At 41.7% G+C, this 21,950-nt stretch overlaps 1 protein-coding gene across 4 annotated transcripts in view; it reads left to right on the top strand.

Annotated features, from left to right (window-relative positions):
• LOC127361945 (cell adhesion molecule DSCAML1) overlaps positions 1-21,950 on the top strand; it is a 96,387-nt gene that overhangs the window by 1,026 nt on the left and 73,411 nt on the right. For all 4 annotated transcript variants that reach the window (XR_007884370.1, XM_051397138.1, XM_051397137.1 and 1 more), the window contains exons 2-3: positions 9,968-10,288; positions 17,543-17,689. Coding sequence is in view for 3 of the 4 variants with exons in the window: in XM_051397138.1 (XP_051253098.1) it covers positions 9,968-10,288; positions 17,543-17,689 (468 nt within the window). In the remaining variant the exon portion in view is untranslated. The remainder of the gene's footprint in view (positions 1-9,967; positions 10,289-17,542; positions 17,690-21,950) is intronic.

The following is a 21,950-nucleotide window of genomic DNA, read 5'->3' on the forward strand; positions in this document are numbered from 1 at the left end:
CACTGCGTTCGTTAAGGTAGAGAAAGACAACGGCATTTGCATTTTGCATGATGAATATGTGGAGGTGTCGTAAATATGGAGGCTGTTGAATAGAAGGAGAGGCTGATAAGGATCTGCAGGCGCGCTCACGGATAGACGGAGCGACCTCGAGCGCTGATGCTGGCCACAGCTGTAGGCTGTTTACTCCCAAAAGTCCAAGGGGGCAGAGGAGTTTAATGTATATGCTGACTTTTTCTGTCCTGTCCCAACACAAATAAGTGCTTGGTGCGCGAGTGTGTGCGCGCGTCTGGAGCTAAGGGAGGGTGGTCCCTAGGGGTTAAAGCATCCCTTCTTTTTTTTAAGTAAATTTTTTTGGAAGGGACCCTAAAATAGTGCATAAACACCAGTTTATGTGTTCCTGTGTGTGTGTGTGTGTGTGTGTGGCAACAAGGGTCAATACATTTTATGAGAGACGTGTGAACTGATGCTGGGGAGTATTGAGCGCTGGCCTTTAATTTGTAGATAATGTGCCCCAGGTTGGATATTTTAAAGACCAAGCCATATATTACAGTTTATTTTCTTTGATAAAATGTAGCAGTGTCAGTGTTCATGCAGACTCAGTTGTTATCATGCCTGGTCTAATTATTCATCCACCATTTTCTGTGGCACCAGATTCTACTGATTGGCTTCGCTCTAAATGCTGCAGATGGGAGAGAGTGATTCAGTTTGCCTTTTAAATATAAAATCTTCTGTTCTTTTTGTTATATATGAATTTCGTAACAACCACACAATGGAAAAAATAACCTAGATTTTTATATTCACTTCATTTTCATCCGTTTTCTTTCTGACTGAAAATGCCTGTTTATAAACCTTACTGCTTAACAAATTTGAAAGAATCTTAAGCATTTGTTTATAATTGTGGGTGTGTTTCATGGTCCTGGTCTCCATCATTGGCCTTGGCAGTGCCCTCTGCCGGGCTGCAGCTGCGTCGAGGACTTCTGTGCTGTTTTTGTTGTATGTAATTGGATTACAGGGTCTATTTCGATTATACACACTGTACATCGCCCTGTCCCGTGACTGAACGAGATGTACTGTGTGTGTGTGTGTGTGTGTGTGTGTGTGTGTGTGTGTGTGTGTGTGTGTGTGTGTGTGTGTGTGTGTGTGTGTGTGTGTGTGTGTGGTGAGGGGAGGAGGGTTGGGGGCTGCAAACAGCCACTGGAGCGGAAAGAGTGCTTGAGATGGGAAAGATGTAGATAACGCAGTGGAAAACAAACTTCCATTTTCCGTTGTTTTTCAGCGCCATGTTCCGCTCATTTTGCACGAATCAACTGTGATACATTGTCTCATGTAGCTGCTGTGTATTTTAGATGTGTGTGATTTAATAAACTTTATTTTAAAGGGGGAAAGGTAGGTCTATTATCATACATGCATATGCATTAGTACTGCGTATTTTCCTGGCTTGGCCGCGCCTCCTAGAATGGCACACAATTCTCTGCTTATTCTTTTTAAAATATTTTTACATCAGCATGACAGTATATTTCAGATCACACCACTACATATTTTAAATAGAATTTAGTCTTTTTCTTTATCTTTTTTCCTGTCATTAGCTCGACATTCATTAGGTTATTGAGCGTTTGTTGCTTTGGTTTGGCTGCATATCAGCACACCTGCATCCATAAGTGCGGAGAGGAGGGGGAGAAAAGAGGGATTGATAGATGGATGGATAGAGGGAGAGAAGGAGGAGGGGGGATACACTCATTCTTCTTTGTCATGATTTGGGAGGTTGCTTGTCATTTTATGGAAATAAAATTGAGACAAACTCAGCTGAGGGTGGTGGGATTCTGCTTTTAGGCCTGACAGGCCAGAACAGGGCCTGAGAAATTGGAAAAGGCTTAAATAATTATAACAATGGGTATATTTTTTAAAGCAGTTAGAAAAACGACAGTCGTTTTGTTGTGGAATTTAAGGCGATTCAATCTGTGACCGTACAAATTTCAAGGAAAAAATGTCACAGAGTGATCGAGATGGAGTGAGAGCTCTTGCTATAATTATTTCATCAATTAATGTGATTCCGGTTTTATCCAGTTTCGCTCGACAGGCCCCCTGCAACACATACTCGACAGTATGGACTGTGTTACAGTGTTGATCCTGTACAGATGTAAAACACTTTCGCTTCTTTACGCCTGCCCTTTTTATTTGTGCATTTGATGGACTTAGCATCATTTTCCCATTTTTTCCCCCATTTATTTATACTGTAGTGTGTGTGTGTGCGTGTGTGTGTGTGTGTGCGCGTGTGTGTGTGTGTGTATGTGTGACCTATCTCGACAGACTAAATGTAGTCAGTTTAATGTCAGTACATTTTATTCTTGATTGCAGCAGACCAACTTTCACGGTCATTTCAATACATACATGAAGTGTGAAAGGTACTTTGGTCATCCCATCTACTGTAAGATCACCTGTATGGCGTATTCAGAGGAACCTTTACAAGGTACTCCTGTGTTATTATTGAGACCGGCCTGAGCCGCTGATCTGCGGCGTTGCAGACCACGGGCTGTGTGTAAATTTGGAATCAAAACAGATACCGACTAGAGGAGAAGTGCTCGGAGGGGGAACCCAGTAATTGCGGTATGAGTCAGACTCTGGTGGCTACTAGGCTACACCCGCACGATGCACTCAGATGTTGCGTCTGGATTGGACAATTGAGGCTTCAGTGGCTGATGGAAGACAACAACTTTGGAGTCCCCCCCCCCTCTCTCTTTCTCTTTAAATATCACTGTAAAATCCGGATGAATTTGTTCTTATTTGAGGACTGGGAGGAGTGCTGTATGACATACAGTTCAAGATTGACTATTTTGCTGTATTTGATGCAAAATAAAAGTGATTTATGCAGAACTTGGAGGGGGAGAGGGTGCATGCGTAGGAGGGTTTTTTTTTAAATTCCACGTTTAGCTTAATTCTACAACAGAATCAATAGACAGTAAAAGTTGAGCCCCTCATTCCCCCCTCCGTAGTGGTACCATCAGACCTATAAAGATTTGTTTGTAATCAGTTCACACAGTCATACCCAACTGATATCGACCCACAATCTATCCATAACGCATATCTCCAATAATGCACGATCATTTCCAAAAAGTCGCATTAAATCCCAACATGAAAAGGGCCACTATATGTCTTATTTCTCCTGCTCCGAGTCCCGCTGTGCTTGCACAACCTGTCAGTTTTCTTGGAGAAAGACAGCTCCGCGGTATAATAGCTACATGTCACTCTCAGGTTAACTCGCCTCCCTCGTTGTGCTCCGGCGAGCAAAGCCTGTTTTCATTGTCAAGAGTTGGCGCTCTGCTTTTGGCATTTGAACCGTGCAGCGCAAACACGTCCATCTGAACAAGTCATTTGGTCTCACATATTCAATCAGAACAGTATGTTTGTTTGGAAACACACGAACACGTCGTCAATCGGTGTGAGAATATTATTGCACTTGTGGTATTGTGCTGGAGGCGCTATAAAGCGGATATCTGCACTTTCAGAACCGGAACTTCTCCTAACAAATTGATTTGGTGAATTTCTCTTTTCGCATGAGGAAAATACGATTTTAAAAGTCATAAAGGACTTGGTAAGAGGGATAATCTCGCACTGAGCCTGTTCAGTTATCACGCACCACTCTCCAAAGCACAATCCCAACTGTTCCCAATTGTCTGTCTATTTATCATCACACAGTTGTAGATCTTACAGTCCATAGCAACAACATTGTTATTGCACTAAGCTGTCACTGAGAGAAGTGGATTTTGACCGCTCACTCAACAGGTTTTACGCACACAACAGTAGTGTCCGGTAGCCCGGTTCCCTCTCCATTACGCGCGGAGAAAGATTGATGGTCATGTCTTAAATGACAGTCAACTGTGCCCCTCATTCTTTGTCTGTTTCCCTCTCTTCTGCTCTGTTAACTATCAAAACATGTATGGCCTTGTCTCTGAGGGAGAATAGGAAGGGAAAAAAAACATATCTACAAATCTGACTCACTTCAACAGCGGAAATCATCCTTTTGAAGTGGGAGATGTGAATTTTCAAATGCTGAAATGGCTGCCTAATATTTTACTGACACTGCACAAACTGTGTATAGGGGTTGTTTACCACCACCTTCCCCCTTTCCCCTGTATGTGTGTGCATGCATATTGTATTCACATCCTTAATATCATGCCATGCAGTTTTTATTTCTCAACTACAGTGTTTCTCCCAGTGAAATGACACCATGTTAGAAATATTTCCTTTCTGACTGCACACAAAAGCAGTGAGAGCCTAATGCATATCTCAATCTGAAGTCATTGTATGGTAAATGAGCAGCACCCTCTATCAAATATGATCATATCTTTTGCCTTTTATGTTCTGCAATTTTTCTGTAGCATCATTGCAAAGGCTGTATTGCCACTGACTTCAATGCCTCAGCTGTTATTTGGCCTGAATGTGTTTTGTGTGCTGTTATCTGTAGTGCTACATGGTTCACCACATAGAAAATCCACTTGCTATTATGAACGTATATGTGCAATCTCAAATGTATTTATATGACTTTGTGTGTGTTTGAAGGAGAGAGTGAGAGAGAGCGGGAGGGAGAAGGAGAGGGATTTATAGCCCTGTTTTTCTATGCACGTGATGGTATGAATCTGTGTGTGTGTGTGTGTGTGTGTGTGTGTGTGTGTGTCTGAATGAATGTAGATGAGACAGAAAAAGCTGCATTATGCATAGCGGTTCACCATAGGCAATATCCTTGCTTCTCCAGCATACATATTCATACTCCATTTTCATATCCACTGCAAGAACAGGAAAAAAGTATGCTGTGTGCAAAATGTATTTGAGTGTACAGCAAAGAAAGATTTGAGTCAAAAGAAAAACGGAAAAAGGAAACACAGGCAGAAAGAAAGTGAAGGTTAAAAAAGAGAGGGGGGGGAGAACAAATATAGAGAAAGATTGTGAAGGGTGTTTCTGGGTGTTTCACCCCAAATCACTTTGACCTTCTTCATTGTAATCAATGCATCCAGGCTTGAAGAAGGAAATCAAAATACAGTTCATGATCGGATGAGTGCTGCTCCTTTGCTCCTTCTTTCTCTGCTGGGGAAAGGATGGAAAGGGAGCCTGGGGCTACGAAAGGACTCATCTGAGGTTAGATGTTGCCCAGATAAAGAGGAAAAACTAGGTTATTGTGCTTCATGTTGTTTGCATGATGCAGACGTTTACACTTGATTATGATATTTTACTGATTGCATTGTTTCTTTAATATCCCCTTTATACACCTCAACTGTCAGATATCATAAAGAGGTCAACGCTCAAGGGAAGGGAAGAAAATAATAACTCCACTATTGTCCAACAACAAATTACAGTCCCTTCAGGATTTCACAGGCTTTTGTTTTTTTTTAGGATTGTTGCAGTTTAAAATGCCTGATTTCACAGCAGCTTTTCTAAAAAATGTTGATGCTTGTTGCAATGTTTTTAGGCATTTTTTGTGCAATGACATTGTGGGTGAAAGTGAAAATTGCAATTCCAAGCAATCTTACCAAAAAGGTTCAGGATTGTGAGGATAAATGTGAGACACATGTCTGCGTGGTCTGCATCTTCACCACTAGAAACAAGGAAGGGACTTTTGTGATGTGCAGTTACATCTGTTGTATGTCTAGATCAGTGGTTCTCAAACTGTGGGGCATAGAGCCACTGCAGGTCGACCGTGGATGACCAGGGGAAAAATATGTTGAATGCACATGATTTATGGAGGAAAAATAAACAAACAACAGTTTACTTACGCTATCGTGCTGACCTTTATTCACTAAAATTCAGATTCATATCCTATTTAGTTATCTGCCTCCCTTATTAATGTTAATGTTTGACAAAGATTTAGGCTTGGTGGCTTGAAGGTGGGCGCGCCAGAAAAGGTTTGAGAACCACAGGTCTTTATCACATCACACATGATTCTGGGAACCTCCTATCCCAAGTGACAAAATGTGTATCGTTTTCAGGTAGATGTTTCACAGTCTCATCCTTGCTCCTTCCATTTTGATGTTTTGACATCAAACTCTGCGATAAGTCACCTGGTTGTCATTGTCATGATGGTCTTTTCTGCTGGAGGCCGTAATCTGCACTGTGTAGACTGGGGTTTGCTTCCATGTGGTTGTACACAGGTGTATTTATGTGCATGAGTGTGTGTATGTGAACTCAGTGACCTGAATTCATACCATAGGACAAAGCGATTTGCCATTGCATCATAAGCTGCTGCTTTTCGGTGAGTTGTTGCATCGGAGCTGTTTGGAATTAGTTTGAGGCCATTTTGTATGATATCACGTGATGATTATCAGTTTATTGGGAATAAGCAGTGGTTTTCAACCTGGTTAAGAGGACCCCTACAAAAGATCGTAGAGCAAACCTGAGGGGTCAGGAGATGATAAAGAGTTGAAACAAAGAAACAGCATTTTTTTGCTAGACAAAATTGTGTTCATTTATTCAGACTACAGAATATTTATTTATATTTTCCTCTTCAGGCCTAGAAATTATTCTATTAAATTAAATTATTTTATTAAATTGACACAATATGGTTGAAGAGCAGTCATAAGTAGACGTTGCTTTAATTTAAGGGAGCATATCCAAAGCAGTAATTTCCTACGTCTGCAGTTGCCAGAGAGTACTTGGAAAGATTGTGGAGTAGCTTTAGGTAATTTAAAAATACACAGATTAACATTTGTGTGACGCTGATCTTTAACCAGTAACCTTCAAGCTATCACAAGCTGACTGCATGCTTCAACACCAACTTATGCATAAGAAATGGTTAGCAAGTGAGCTGAGATGAAGTCGAATTAAGTAAAAGCAATGGGAAAATGCTTGACTTATCTAGCTGCTGCTATTCCAAGTTGACCCTACGAATACTAGCTGTGCTTTAGCGCACAGAAAATGGGGATCCTACCAAACAAAAACAAAAAATAGATATAAATGGTGGTGAATAAAAACTTAACCAAACCTACTAAAATGGGGGAAAAAAGAGACGATATGCAAACATGGACAATTTTACAATCTCTTGGTCTTGTATGTTCAGCCACAGATTAACTACAACCACAGTATTCTCTGTGGTGAAATACTAAAACAATTCCATGAAGGCCATTCCAACTATCAAAGGTGCATAATGAAGGGGTACTTGAGCCCATTTGGTAGGGCTTTTTTCGGGAGTGCATTAGACAAAAATGGTTTGGAACCACTAGTCTGAAGGATAACATTATTTTGTGGTTACTGGTATGTGAAAGGATGATAGTATTCTGAACAAAAATTCTTATACAGTGATATTATTTCTTTTGTGAGGACTTTTACAGCTAGAAAAATAGTTTTTGACATGAACATATTCTGCCTCTAAAAATAGCATGTGTCATCAGAGAGAAGCAGGTCAGTGTCACTGGTATCATCTGCTAATAGTTTTCTCCTTATTTGCTCAGTATGGAAACACTTCTGTGCGTGTTCCTCACCCAGCCATACATGGTGGTGCTCTCCGTGGTGCTGAAAGTGCAGATCAAATAGCCTAGCTGCCTGTGAGAGTGATTGACATGGATTTAAATGGTAGGATGGTTTGAACTTGACCTGAATTCAGATTTTTGAACACAGAGGATCTGCTCCATTTTTTGCTGGTAGGCAGGAGAACAATGACTCTCTACCTCATCAGCGCCTCTGCCGTGCTCTGAGCAGCGATCGCATCTCTTTCCTGCACACCTCAGCCTCTGCTGTTGGTGGAGTTTGACATCAAGAACTGAGGCAGTCATTTAACATTAACCTCTCTGTCCCTTTGACCTTACCACACACAGACGCACACACACACTCACTCACTCGGCTGCATCCAAACACCTTTGCACCCGAGCACCTTTTCCCCCAACAAGCCACCCGTGTCCTGTCTACAATACTGCGCTCTGGCGCCTTGCGCTCCGATCTCCATCCGCTCCACACCCACACACACACATGAGAACCAGGGAAGTCGGACATCGGCCTCCTACAGCAGTGTGATTACAGAGTGGATAGACTGTGTGTGTGTTAAATGTGAGAGGAGATTATGTGGGTTTAACTCTCTGCGTCTGGCATACAAATTCCAAACGCATAATATTGCCTGTCTCAAGTGTGGCAGGAAAAGACGAGAGGAAGTGTGTTTGTGTCTTGGAAGAGTGTCTGGTTAAGGTGAAAAGTATGATAGCAGATGAGAAACACAAAGAAGAAAATGAATAAAGCAGAAAGATATGATAGAGGGATGCAGATAGATGCATGAAGTGCCACAGGAGAGAGTGAAAATCACCTTATGTCAATTTGGGTTTTATCCCTAATCCCTGTATTTTACTTCTGAGCCCTTTCTCATGTGATTCATCCCATTCATGTCATGTTATTAATGTCATTATGTCGTTGCCTGTTACTATTTATACTGGACAGAACAGATGTAAAAATGGTCCTTTGTATCAACCATTCATCCATCTTTCCATGTATTAAGATCTTAAAAAGACAGGCAGTGAGCTTCTGTCTCTCCTTTAATAGCCAGTTACTAATGATATCCATTGATGTAGAGGATCTGTAGAAATTAGAGCCTAAATGACATCTGATAGTGTCTTTATATCTACATTGATGTGTCTTAGCCAACACCCTATTTTCTCCCAGCGCAGAGAGAATTTAAGAGATAGGACTAATCCAGGCATTGTTGACACAATCCGGGAAAAGGGATTAATTAAGTATCATTGTCTGAGAAGAAACTTCTCTGGCTCGGGGCACAGCGTCTTCCCCTGGCCTCCAGCCAAGCTGAGCTCAGCACTTCTTTACGCTCCCCGCCACCCCCACCCCCACAGCAAACACACATACACACAGACAGAAACACACAGATCTTAAAAGACGCCTCGCTACCCCGCTCTAAACTGGAAGAGGGCGTTTGAGAGAGAGGATATATGGTGGTCTATCTCCCCTAGGACAACTTATCTGGCAGCAGCTCTTCATCTGTGCCACAATACTATTGTTTTACAGCAAACATCTGTGGTTTCCAGCTCCTCAGGCCCACCGAGCTACCTACAGTAAATATGACCGACTTGAGCAGGCCTATAATAAGTGCAGCAGTTTACTATTACGTCTGTGTAAATACTTTTTTTTACTGAATGATATCAACAGGAAAGATGAGGGTGGTAAGGGTCGAGTCATGTAACCCATTTTCCCCTCCTGTTGAGAGGCAGATTTCCAAATGGCTCTCTGGACACACACATTAGATTAGAGATATTAGGATAATGCATATGGGATGAGATGGATGTCTGCAGTTCGGCACACAGGGAGGAAGTTGTTTGGGTTGAGCTGACCTGAATGCCTGTATATCCAGCTTGTATACTGCATGTGGGTGTGCAAGTCTGTGTTGGATCAGGTAGTATTTTCAGTAATATTTCAAAGTGAGTCATGGCTCACAAGTGAATTGACTCATGAAAACTATTGTAAATTAATCTCTAGAACATCCTGTGCCTAAAAAGTTCAAGGACAGTCAAATATGGAACATTGAACATTTTTTTTTTTTCCAATTTACTATTGATATTCCCATTATCTGCTTTATATGACATGGTACACAATTCACCAAGACATTTTATTAAAAATGACTGAATACATGTATTAATTTTGGTCAAAAGGTTTCATGTTAATTAAATAAAATGTGCAGTCAGTAGGTTCACCATCAGTTTAGTAAAAGATAGAGACAGAAACACTCTAAGCACATATTGTGTTAACACATCCTTTATGTATAGGCAGGTTAAGTAATAACATGTTCTTACATCATTTTCATACTGGGAAATAGTCATGTCTTAAAGTTTTTTTCACAATATGCTGTTTTTATTTAGTGTTCAAAATTCAGTCAAATCAGTTTTGTTGCTTAAATGATGAGAACATGCTCCCTCTCTTCGTACCTGAGTGTTGCTGTACATCATACACATACCAACTAACTCTGTCTCCCTTTCTATCATCCTAACAGTCAACAGTGAGGATGTTGTCTCTACGCGGCTGTACTTTGTGAACGCCTCCCTGCAGCGGGTGACCTTCTCCAGCTCGGTGGGGGTGTCCCTGCCCTGCCCTGCGGGCGGCGCCCCCCATGCCGTCCTGCGCTGGTACCTGGCCGCCGGAGACGACATTTACGACGTGCCCCATATCCGCCACGTGCATGCCAACGGCACCCTCCAGCTCTACCCCTTCTCCCCCTCCGCCTATAACAGCATTATCCACGACAACGAGTACTTCTGCACTGCTGAGAACCAAGCGGGCAAGATTCGTAGCCCCAGCATCCACATCAAAGCAGGTGAGAGTTGGACACACTAGATGAAAACTAAGCCAAGCCAAGGGATGGTTTAATTTCTGGGGAACTTTACACATTTTTCTTCTATTTTAGGTCTCTACATGCATTTCAAAGGTATTTTGAATAGTGATGTTACCCTCAGTTTTTCCAGTTCCATCAAACCTCACCCAGAGATATGAACTGTGAGCTATCCCTTTAAAGAATAATGCAACATTGCCTTTTCAGGCTGTACCTACCTCCTACTTAGTTGGAAATCAACCAAAGTGAGGTGGGGTGTACCAGTGGCGTAGGTCTATGCTAAGCCACCTCTGAGCACCTCTATTTGGCTTGCTAATGCTAGTGACCTGGAGAGCATCCACAAGTTGTGGGTGTAAACATTTTGTGCCCATTTAAGTCTAAGACTACACCTAGTCTGCTTGCAGCAGCGGTTAAATCAACAACATTTATACTATTCTTAGCCAAGCTGCCGGACACAAACCTGGGATGTTGTAGTTCACAGTTGATGCCTTAACCCCAAGTGTTCTCCAGCAACTTAGTGTTAGACTTTCATTAAGATGGGGGACTCACAAGAGACAGTTTAGAATGCAAATGGTCAAAATTGAAGCACCTGAGGCTAAGATATCATGAATTTTATTACCTAGTATGGATTAGGCAAAACACTGGGTCCTATGATTCTCATAATGCAGCTCAGCTCAGTGTTATCTTTCATTAGACCCTCCCTCCCTGGTAGACACACACCTTTTTCAAGCTCCACATCTCTAGTTGGTAACAGAGACTTTCTGTTTAAAAAGTGTCACGCCCAGCTTAAGATGACCCTGATAATGTCATTAGGGGTTGTGTTTTTCAAACTTTGAAAAAACTCCTTCCAAAGCCACAGAAGACATTATACATTACATTATACAGCAGGTTGAGTGCTCCTCGTGACAAGTAAAATAATCTTTGTGTGTAAAATTTAGGAGTGCTAAGGTTACACCTAAAAATAATATCTTTCTGGTCATTCCCAAATATTTTATTGTAAATAAATCTGTATGAATACCCAGCTGGAAGCAGTTTACTTTGGCACAAATGGTCACAACAGCATTAACTAGCTACAGCGCAGCATCTGTAATTATGGTCACCCAAACGGCCGTCATATTGGCGTCCTAAACCAACAACTTCTCTCAGTGGGGGCAAAGTGTCCCAAAGCTCTGTGTCTTGACCCTGTGTATTAAAAATCCACCAGAAGACGGACATACAGCCACATAGACAGTTGGCTCGGTGACCTGTCCGCAATCCCTGCCAAGGTCAAAGCTGGAGAGAGGCGCTGAACACACTGAGGGAAGGTGTTACTGCTCTTTCTCACACTCTCTTTCCCACACACACACACACACTCACACACACATAAACACACACACATAAACATCATAAACACATGACCTAATGTGATACACACTGGATACACGTGTATACAACAGACTTGCACGAATGTATGTTCACATGCATATGCACATGCACGCATCCACTCAGATACGCACACTTACATGCACACCAGCCTGTGCGTAGCTCATGCCAGCAAGCCTCCTGTCTCCCAGTCTCTCCATCTGTCCATGGACTGGAAAGTCCCCTAACCACACACACACACAAACACACACACACATACAGCCATTTTCGTCAAGCTGGCTCTTGGTGTTTAGTTGCCAGCTCTTTGTCAGGGTGTTTGGCACGAAAGAATTTGGAGAGTCAGCTACAGACATGGAAAGATGTGAACAGAATTATGAAAAAACTAGATTTTCAGGCCATGGTAAGAGCCAGGCAGACATTTTGACTGTGCTGATCCATCCTGCATGAAGAGACAGTCAGCAGTTCCCTACCCACACATGGATATGAACTAAATTATTCTCCAAAATGCTGCGGGATTCACCACCACCACCACCACCACCACCACCACACACACTCATAAACACACCCATATGGCCTGCGTGGTCCCTAGAGGAGGACAGTCCCTCCAGCGTGAGAGTGACCTTCTAGCCAGCCTCAGTGTTGGGATGACCTTCCCGCCCAAATAATTACAACAATTAATCAATTAAATGCTGAGGCAACCACAACTCCACAGCTCCATAACCAGGGCTCACGTGCATGTGTGTGCACCTCATTACCTCCAGAGTCCTACACAACACACACACGCTCACACACATACACAACCCTGCAGTTGCCATGGGCGACAGAGGCGTGAGCGCTAGGGTGTGGCATGCCCTGTCTCAGGTGGCGCAGGAGAATGATGACAGCTGACAGCTCACAGTGTGACACCCCCCAAAAAATCGGCCCCACCCCCACTCCCTCTCACCAGCGGTCTCATTTTCCCTCCCTCCCTCTCTCTCTCTCTCTCTCTCTCTCTCTCTCTCTCTCTCTCTCTCTCTCTCTCTCTCTCTCTCCCCTCTCTTCACATCTTCACATCTCTCTCTCTGTCCCTCTCCCTCTTTCTCACCCTCTCCCATGCATGCTGATTGTGGTCCAATAATAGCACTAGCACCTGTCTGGATAGCTCTACATTTATGAAAATCACTATGTGGGCTGCTTGTTTTCGTGTATGTTTTTATTTGGCTCCCTCATTGTGACTAATTTAGTTTTCTGTTTTTATTTGTTACTCAAGCTTCTTTGAGAACATCTTTCTAAATGCCAATATATTGCACACATTTTTTTTTTGGCTAAAAAATCTATAATTTCGGAATACGGTTTGAGAGACAACTAAACAGAATCACTGATATACTGGACTGTATGTGGCTCTCCAAAGTAATATTTCATGCAACCTTCAATTTGGTATTGACCATGGACTGGTTCTTCAGAGGGCCATGCCAGTGTTTTTGCAAGTATCTCTTTTACTACAAATCATGTGTACTTTCTGCTGAATACTGCCTATCACTGCTCAAACAAACTTTTTAAACTTGCTTGTTGTGTTAGTTGTGTCATTCATCCCACCAAACATCATGTCTGCATCCCCCACTACTGTTACATGATAATTCAGATTGATTTGTCACAACAATTGGATAACTAGGACAAAAATAAAAGCAGACTTGAGGTTCACTGCGCATTACGCAGCTTAAGTACACTGTAGCAGTCTTCCATTTTAATTGTCATACCATATGGAAATTAATTGAATCCAATTGATGCTTGAAAGGAAGAAAGGAAAATTACATTAAAAAATCTCAATCAATAAAGCAGTTTTGCTGCAAAATCACTTAAGGTAAGGTCTTAAAAAATACTTTTCTTTCAATAAATATGGATAAAATGAATTGAAATTGTATTTGCTTGTAAACCACTCTCTTCTGATTACTCTATTCACTCGCATATACTGTTAGATGGTAATTATTATCACATTGCTGTTTCACTTTCTGTCTGGTTGACTTAGATTAACAGTGTGGAGTATTTTTTTTAAACATCGCAGTCACTTGGCTAGGAACTTTTTACAAGTTAGGTGTTCAAAAAAAACTACACATACATTTATGTTTTATTACATAAAATTAATGATATGCCCAAATTAACACGTCATCGTCACTTATTCTTCCTTTCAGATGGACAAGGAAGGCAATTGGTTGAGTTTCCAGAAAACTCAGTTGACAAACCTAGTATTATCAAAGAAAGAAGTCAGAGAAAATCAATTTCACATCAACAAAAAGATTCAGATTCAGTAATAATTATTAATATTAAGTCTTTTTTGTGAATTGGATCCTAACCCCTAAAGCAAAGCTTTTCTGTGTGTGTGTGTGTTGCACATCTAACAGTTTCACAGCATCTATAGCCTCAGGAATAAGGCCTTACTGTATTTTAAGGATCTCCTCTCTTCTCACACCTCAGCCTCCCCTCACAATGCATCTAGCATTTTTTTCTTCTCTTTCTCTTCTTTAGGATACGTAAATCATTTTCAATTTTGGTAACAAGTTAAAGGATTCAGTGACAGATGTGTGACTTAACTCTAAAAATGAAAGCACACCTAAAGCGCAAACAATTAGTTATTGCAGTTGTTTGTGCTAGAAAAATATTCTGCCTGAGTCAGAGGGTTTCATGCTTCGTGCACCCAATACCTCCTTACACAAACTTAATAAAATGAAATGAGGACACCTGTTCAATGAGCTCACCTCATCTCCCTTTTGTCCCGACTAAAACACACAAAGCTGTAGGCCCGGGCCAAGGCAGCAGGTGTCTAGATCCCTTTCCTCCATCTGCCCTCGTCATCTTTTCTCTGGCTGACATTTCCTTACTAATACAGTAAGTAGGGTCCCTGAACCTGATACACAAGGACTGCTTTCTTTAACCAATCCATTCAATAATGAAACCTGCGTCCATTCATTTCACCTGTATTTCATTATTTTTCTCCTTCTCTATCTCTCTCCTTCTCTGTGTTTTTGCTGCTTGCTTTATGAATAAGTAAATGCAGTATTTGGTTTCCCCGTCGTTAATTATTGAAGCGACAGTGATACAAGACTTGCCTCCCAGTGCGCCCAGTGCACCAGACCCATGTTTTAGCTCGTTCCTAGGCAACCAGGCTGCGTATAGTCAGGCATCAGTAACATCCTAATGATTCTGCTGCGCATGCGATGAGGGGGAGTGCAATTTACACACAAATCAGTTGGGCTACCATTTGCATCCTGTCACAAGGCTTAAGAGAATGAATATGTAATGTTTTTTTTTCCTCTCTCTTTCATATCTTGGAAGAGGAACGTGTTTTAAATGACAATGCTATCACAACAGTTGCCTCTTATTGGAGCTGTTTACATGGTTGTGTACAAGGGCATGTTGCCACACAGGGCTTATTTGACTGATTTTAATGGGGAGAGGAATGGCTGAACAACACTTTCTTAGAGGTCAGCAAATGTTAAACAAGCTGGGGTTAAAGCAGAAGAAGTACAAACCTGACCGAGCTTGACTGGATTTGAACCTCCACCGAATAGACGTGTGATGACTGTCATCATTGCACCAAACATTTACAAGCTGTCAAGCTGGTTTTAAACACTCTGTGAGAAGCACAGTGGGCATTGGGGATTTTCGTTGGTATTGACAGGAGGCAGAAGGGTCAATCAGAGAGTAAAGAAAAGATTGAAAGAATTGGCTCGGCCACAACAGCCGAGGCTACTCAGTCGATCCTGGCTATTGATCTGCAGGTAGATGGCATCAATGAGAAGCAGGGGCTGTTTAAATGAAGAATTGAAATGAAGACTTGATTGGAATTATTTGTCCTTTAGCTTTGACTTGTTTACAAATTAGGCTTCAGCCCACATTAGCGGCCTGTGTGTCAGGTGACCAAAGTGAGAAGTGATATGTTCTCCAGAGGGTTTCTTACTGCAGCATTTTATTTAGCTGAGGTACAAAGTAGCATCAGTAACACTGGTAGTCTAAAGATCCCAAGAATCCAATATTATAAACCTCTTCTCTGTTTAGGATGGTCACACATATGACACAAGGTTAAATTTCAACAATGTTGACAGAGAAGTCTTGTCCAGTCTTGGCTCCTTCACAAGTTAGAATAGAAGAAAGAAAGGGTCTAAGTTTCAGTCAATTACGAAAAAGTAGAACAGTGTAAAAGCAATGGATGGAATCAGACAAAGACTTGGGAGATTAAACCTCGGACTTTAAGGTGAAAGACTCCCCACAATTTGGACAAGGACATCGGCTTTGGTTCCACTGGGTTCCAGTGACAGTGGCGGCTGGCATAAAGCATTATTAATGACCAAGGAAACTGGCCTTCAGGCTAGGCGTTAATTATATCACTGGAGAGCTGGGGGAGAGAGAGCGAACACACGGGAGGGCGGGGCCCCTCCCTGTGTTGTGTGTGTGTGTGTGTGTGTGTGTTTTACATTGTTAAGCCATTACTGTCCTCATTTCTAAGGGAAGCCTGGTTGAATGGCAGTAATAGATTGTGTTAGATTGTGAGGCCAGAAACACTCCATCCAACAGCCTTTCTGAGACCCCATCTGATTTCTGTAATTGTGTTTTTTTTCTTACTCATGTCAGATGTGGAACAAAAATTGGCAACGCCCAATTATACAAAATGAGATCAGGGTGGAGAATGAGCCCACACAGTTCAGCTCAGTTCAGTTCGTTCAGTTCAGTTCGTTCAGTTCAGTTCAGAAAGCACAGATCAGTTCAGTCAAGCTAGCATGCCCTTGAACTACCTGTCTCTCCTCTACACCAAAATAATCCATTAATATAATTTCACTTTACTTAATTTATTTAATGAAAATGTATGCTCTGATTCAGCATTTCACATTTCTCACTAATCTAAATGTGAGTTAACTGGAGAGATAATTTTGTTAGCTACAGGCTACTGTTTTCATCATTAAGCCCGTCTTAATCACCACCATCCTTTCTGTACACTGGCACAGATTCACAGCCTAGTGCTCTGCATGCCATGTGCAGGGGGTGCGTTTTTGATGCCTGGCGCCTGCATGTGACAGGTCCATCGACCGTGAGCAACCCTCCACTCCCCGCCGTCTCATAGCATCTGTGGCATTGGTCTTTAAAAGGCCAAGGGCCACTCACTGTGTATCGCCTTCAACGCAGCTCCATGTCAACCCCCCTTACGATCATAGTGTGACTTCAAATCTGGGGCTAAAGAGAGCAACGCTGGTTTAATGTGGTTGAACAGGACACCAGACAAGTTTGTTTACTAGAACGGCGCCTGATTATACTATGGGTTAAACAGGATGGAAGGATGTCAACTGTACAGTGTCAACATGTGCAGTAAAGAACAGCAAATTGTTACTGTTCTACAATTAAATCAATCAGCTCTCATCTTTGGGTTTTGGACTATACAAAACAAGCAATATGAAGAAGTCATCTTGGGTTCTGGCAATCTGATCTAAGTGTTACTGCTACCATTCATTTTGCTGAATGTTGCATGGTAACACCACAACCATTCATTAATGGTTTGGTTTCCTAAAGGCCTAAAATGGTAAACATACTGGTTCCAGTTTTGCAAATTTGATGAATTAAAGTTTTTTTATATAGTTAAAAAAAATTGAAAATCTTTGGGTTTTGGGCTGTTGGTCTGACAAAACAAGCAATTTGAATATGTATTCATGGGCTCTAGGAAATGATGATGGACACTTTTAACTATTCTCTAGCATTCTCTGATAACTTATTCTGTTCACTTCCACCACTTTGTCATCAGTTAAAACTAAAGATCAAGGTTTGTTGAGCCTTACTCTCCCTTTCTGAAACATCCATTACCACCAACCAGCATCCTTCCATTGACTAACTTCAGCTCCTTTCTCCACACACCAGTGTTCAGGGAGCCCTACACAGTCCGTGTGGCCGACCAGCGCTCCATGCGGGGTAATGTTGCTGTGTTCAAGTGCCTCATCCCCTCAGCTGTCCAGGAGTACGTCAGCGTGGTGTCCTGGGAGAAAGACACCGTCTCCATCGTCCCAGGTAGGAAATTCAGGCAATGATATTCATTAAAGAACTAAGTCAGTCTGCAGACAAAACTAGCCCCACATCCACTTTGTGTTACTGTCCAAATCTGCCTCTCTCGCTGAAAGGTACTGTCACTGCAAACTCCATTCGTTTGACCGTGTGGGTTATATTTGGCTGAGTGCATGCTCGCTGTGTTTGATCAGGTGGTGGATAATAATGGAAAGCAAATGTCATAATATGTCACTGGACTCTGGAACATTTGCCCTTAGAGAAATGAGAAATCTCTCCTGTTACTTTTAGACTGAATAAATCCCAAACCGCAAATACAGTCAGTCAGCATTTTAAAAATGTGATTTTCTTTCAGATTCTATTGTAGTGAAGATTTTCTCCTCCTTTGCCATGTTTGTGATTGTTAATCGATACTAATCAATCCAATTGTGTCACTGACATCTCCTATTTTGTCAGTGAGAGAAGATGGAGAAGGATTTAAAAAAAATAGTTCAATCATTCAAAAAGAAGTCTGATGAAATGGCCTTTGCCTGGCTCCTCGCTCACTAACTGACACTGCTGTGGTTAATAGCTGCGTTACAGGGATAAATCAGACATTAGTAGACATTTGCTGTATGTGTGTGTGAGAAGGACAGAGGGGTGTGTGTGGGCTCGGGGGATCTAATTTGATGAGTGATAGATCTGTTTAGCTGCTCATCACAGTCACCCAAAAGAGAGCAGCCACACCTCTAGGGCTCTGCTATATCTGGAGCTGTTCTCTCTGCTTCATCTGATCCTCTAGTCAAATCATGATGTTAAACGGAGGAATAATATTATCAGTTTGAAACTGAGCCTCCTACATGCTGCTGTATGTTGTGTCTGTGTGTGCTGTGTTTGTGTGTTTGTGTGTGTGTGTGTGTGTGTGTGTGTGTGTGTGTGTGTGTGTGTGCGTGCAGGCTTGTGCAGTACAGTGTTAACATTTGCTCCGTGGAGCAATGGCAAATTGCAGGGTGTCAGATGAGACTGTTTAGGTCAGATGATACGTATTGCTCCCTCTGCCCCTTATCTCGCTCTCTGATACCGAGTGCCCCTTTCATCTCTCTGAATAGCGTGTGTATAGAGGTGTGTGTGTGTGTGTTAGTGTGCCTCTTTGTATGGCTCTGTCCTTCACACGGGGGCACTCATTGATCCAGCACAGCTGTAGTGTGTGTGTGTGTGCGTGCGCGTGTGTGTGTGTGTGTGTGTGTTTGTGTGTGGCCTGAGGGGGGTTTCCAGTCTGGATCGATAAAGCTTGCTGTTGGATTCCCCTCTCTCTTGTCACAGATCCCTCAGTGTGAGAGTGGTGAGAACAGGCCAGCCTGATGGTAAAACATGCATATATGAACAAGCAAGAGCGTGTGTGTGAACATGTACACACACACACACACACACACACTCACCCCCCCCCCCACACACACACACACAAATATTCACATGAGCAAGTTTCTCTGGCTAAGCTGATCTGAATAAGTCACCCATATGCTTTAATAAAAAAGCTGTGATATAATTTGCCCTATGAACATATGATCATACTGCAATACAGTATGTTAAACTGAGAATATTATTGTCAATTATTTCTTGTAAAAATAAGTCTTCATAAATTTTGATCATGTGCAGATGTTCAGAAATGTGCAGTATATTTATGGAGTGGTATGAAACACAATTTAGAGCTAAAATTAGTCGATTAATCAACTTTCAACAGAAAAATAATTGGCTATTCTCGACTATTCAATAATGAATTAATCACTTTTATATTATATTATTTTTCAAGCAAAAATGCCTTCTCCAATGTGAGGATTCTGTTTTATATGATTGTAAACTTAATATTTTTAAATTGTGATGGGCATTTATTTTAAACATTTTTGACATTTTATAGACAAAATTATTAATCAATAAATCCAGAAAGTAATCCTTATGAAAAAAATCGTCCTACAGTACACCCTCTGAATTTGCATTTGAAAAGGTTTGAGAGCGTTTTTGTTTTCCATCTTTTTTTCTCTCTCTCTCTTTCTCTCTCTTTCTTTCTTTCTCCAGGGCTGATGAATAGGTCTTATTAGTAACACAGTGCTCCTCTTCTTCTCTCCGTCCATCTTTGGCTCGAAGCCTCCTCTCATCTCTCTCCCTCCCTGGTACAGACTGGTGGCCTGTGTCAGCATCATGGCCACATACACAAACGCACATACCCACACACAGAGTGCATGTGTGCACCCCTCCTACCCCACTACACTCCACCACACTCCACCACACACCTCATCCATCCATCCATCCATCCACTCCATCTATCAGCTCCTGGTGGCATGTACAGCTTTCTCTCTTTCGATAGCACTTGAGATGCTCTAGTGGTTTGCCATTTATTAGGGACAGTGTATGCCAAGGTATTGGCTTGACAGGGTGACACATGTCACACAGACGGCCATGTTGGTCAATAAAGCTGAGTTTGAATGGGCTTTGATGAAGAGGCAGGAGGGTGTTTGCTGACAGCTGGCCTCACTGCGAGACGACCCTGCCTGGGTGTCGTGTCACTATTTGACAGCCAAATCTGTTTGCGTTGAGGCCCGTTCATGGAGCAATGTGTGGGGTGGGGGGGGTAGACAGATAGATAGACAGCCAGACAGTCAAACAGAGGAGGGCTTTGTGTGTTGACTGGCTATCCTGGTTTTTACTCCCCTGTCATACCTCCCCTTCTCCTGCTATCTCTCTATCTAGCCATGTCTCTCCCTCTAATTGAAGGTTTGCTGGTGTTGCCGTTGGTTAGAAAATTAGCATTTGTTTGCTTGTCAGTTAAGGAACTGAAAGAGGATGCTCTGTTGACGGATGTGTATGAAGGAACTTCATATTTGTGTGTGTGTGTGTGTGTGTGTGTGTGTGTGTGTGTGTGTGTGTGTGTGTGTGTGTGTGTGTGTGTGTGTGTGTCACATTGTTAGTATCCATCTCCTCCTCCAGTTGGAGCTTAAAACAGTGTGAGTTTTATCTGGTCACCATGGTAACGGGTGCGAACCGGCGGGCGGAATGAGGAAGGTGTGAGGATACATCGCTGCCTGATTTTTATTAGTGCATCACCACGGCTCAGCTCTGGCACACTCGTACACACACACACACACACACACACACACACACACACAGACACAGACACAGAGGACATAGCTGCATATTTATGTACACTTCAGTGACAGGTAGCGTAGATATACATTTCGTCACTGTCAGGAGAAGGAATCTTTTATCTCCAAATGAGATAAACCGTTCTTTCTTTCTTTTATTCTTTCTTTCTTTCTTTCTTTCTTTCTTTCCATGGTTCATGGTAATGAATAGGTTGATACTTTGTATATGTGGTTTGCGGGTGACACTGTGTGCATGTGCGGACACATTAGAGCAAGACCAATAAATTGCCTGGGCAATATTGCAAATATTATCTTATTGCTTATGTCAGTTGATAAGTAACAAAAAATGACATGAGAGACTCGTGCAAAGATATGTCTAAAGGCATTAAGCCATTGTCACCATTTCAAAGGTTAGGGTTTACTGTGTGTATAACGATGACTATCAACTGATATATTGTTATGTTTAAACTTTCAAATATCAGTGAAATATCAGTAATGGTAGCTGCCTCAAAAATCAAGAAGTGGTTGGGCATAATCTTCAGTGCACTTAAGTAGACTTCTAATGTTAATTTTATTTTCTGCAAATTTCTTATAAAATATTGCTTTCATCAAAATTATAAAATATAAATGTAGAATTTTTCTGGAAATCTTTATGGGCCTATTCATAAATTTGTGCTGTTTGTAGTCCATTCACTCTCATGGGACTTAAGGAAAACATGACTTAGGACAGAAAAAAATGAAAATTGATGACACATAATGCTTATGTGAATTACATTACATACTGTGAATGTATTAAACTGGTGACACCTGAGTAGTATACGTCATTAAATGTTGAAGAAAACAGTGAGTCATATTACAGTAATACACCAGGCAAAGAAATATGCCCTTACCAACGAGATGCATCTGTTAGATTTTATATAATCTGCTAATTTAAAGACATTTTAAGAAAAACAAATTTACAATAACGTTATGACTTGTTCAAAAGTTCCTGTATATTCATTGAATCATTGATTGGTTGATGTAGTGGGAGAGAAAGGGGAAAGTATGACAAGGGTGAAGAGGGTATGGAAAAGTGTGTCGTCTGTGTTTTTGCATTCATTGATTGAGGTTGTTTAATCCCCCTTCTCTTTCACACACACTGCCTCTCTCTC

This window comes from Dicentrarchus labrax, unplaced genomic scaffold, assembly GCF_905237075.1.
Source record: "Dicentrarchus labrax unplaced genomic scaffold, dlabrax2021, whole genome shotgun sequence".
In the NCBI taxonomy this organism is placed as follows: Eukaryota; Metazoa; Chordata; class Actinopteri; family Moronidae; genus Dicentrarchus; species Dicentrarchus labrax.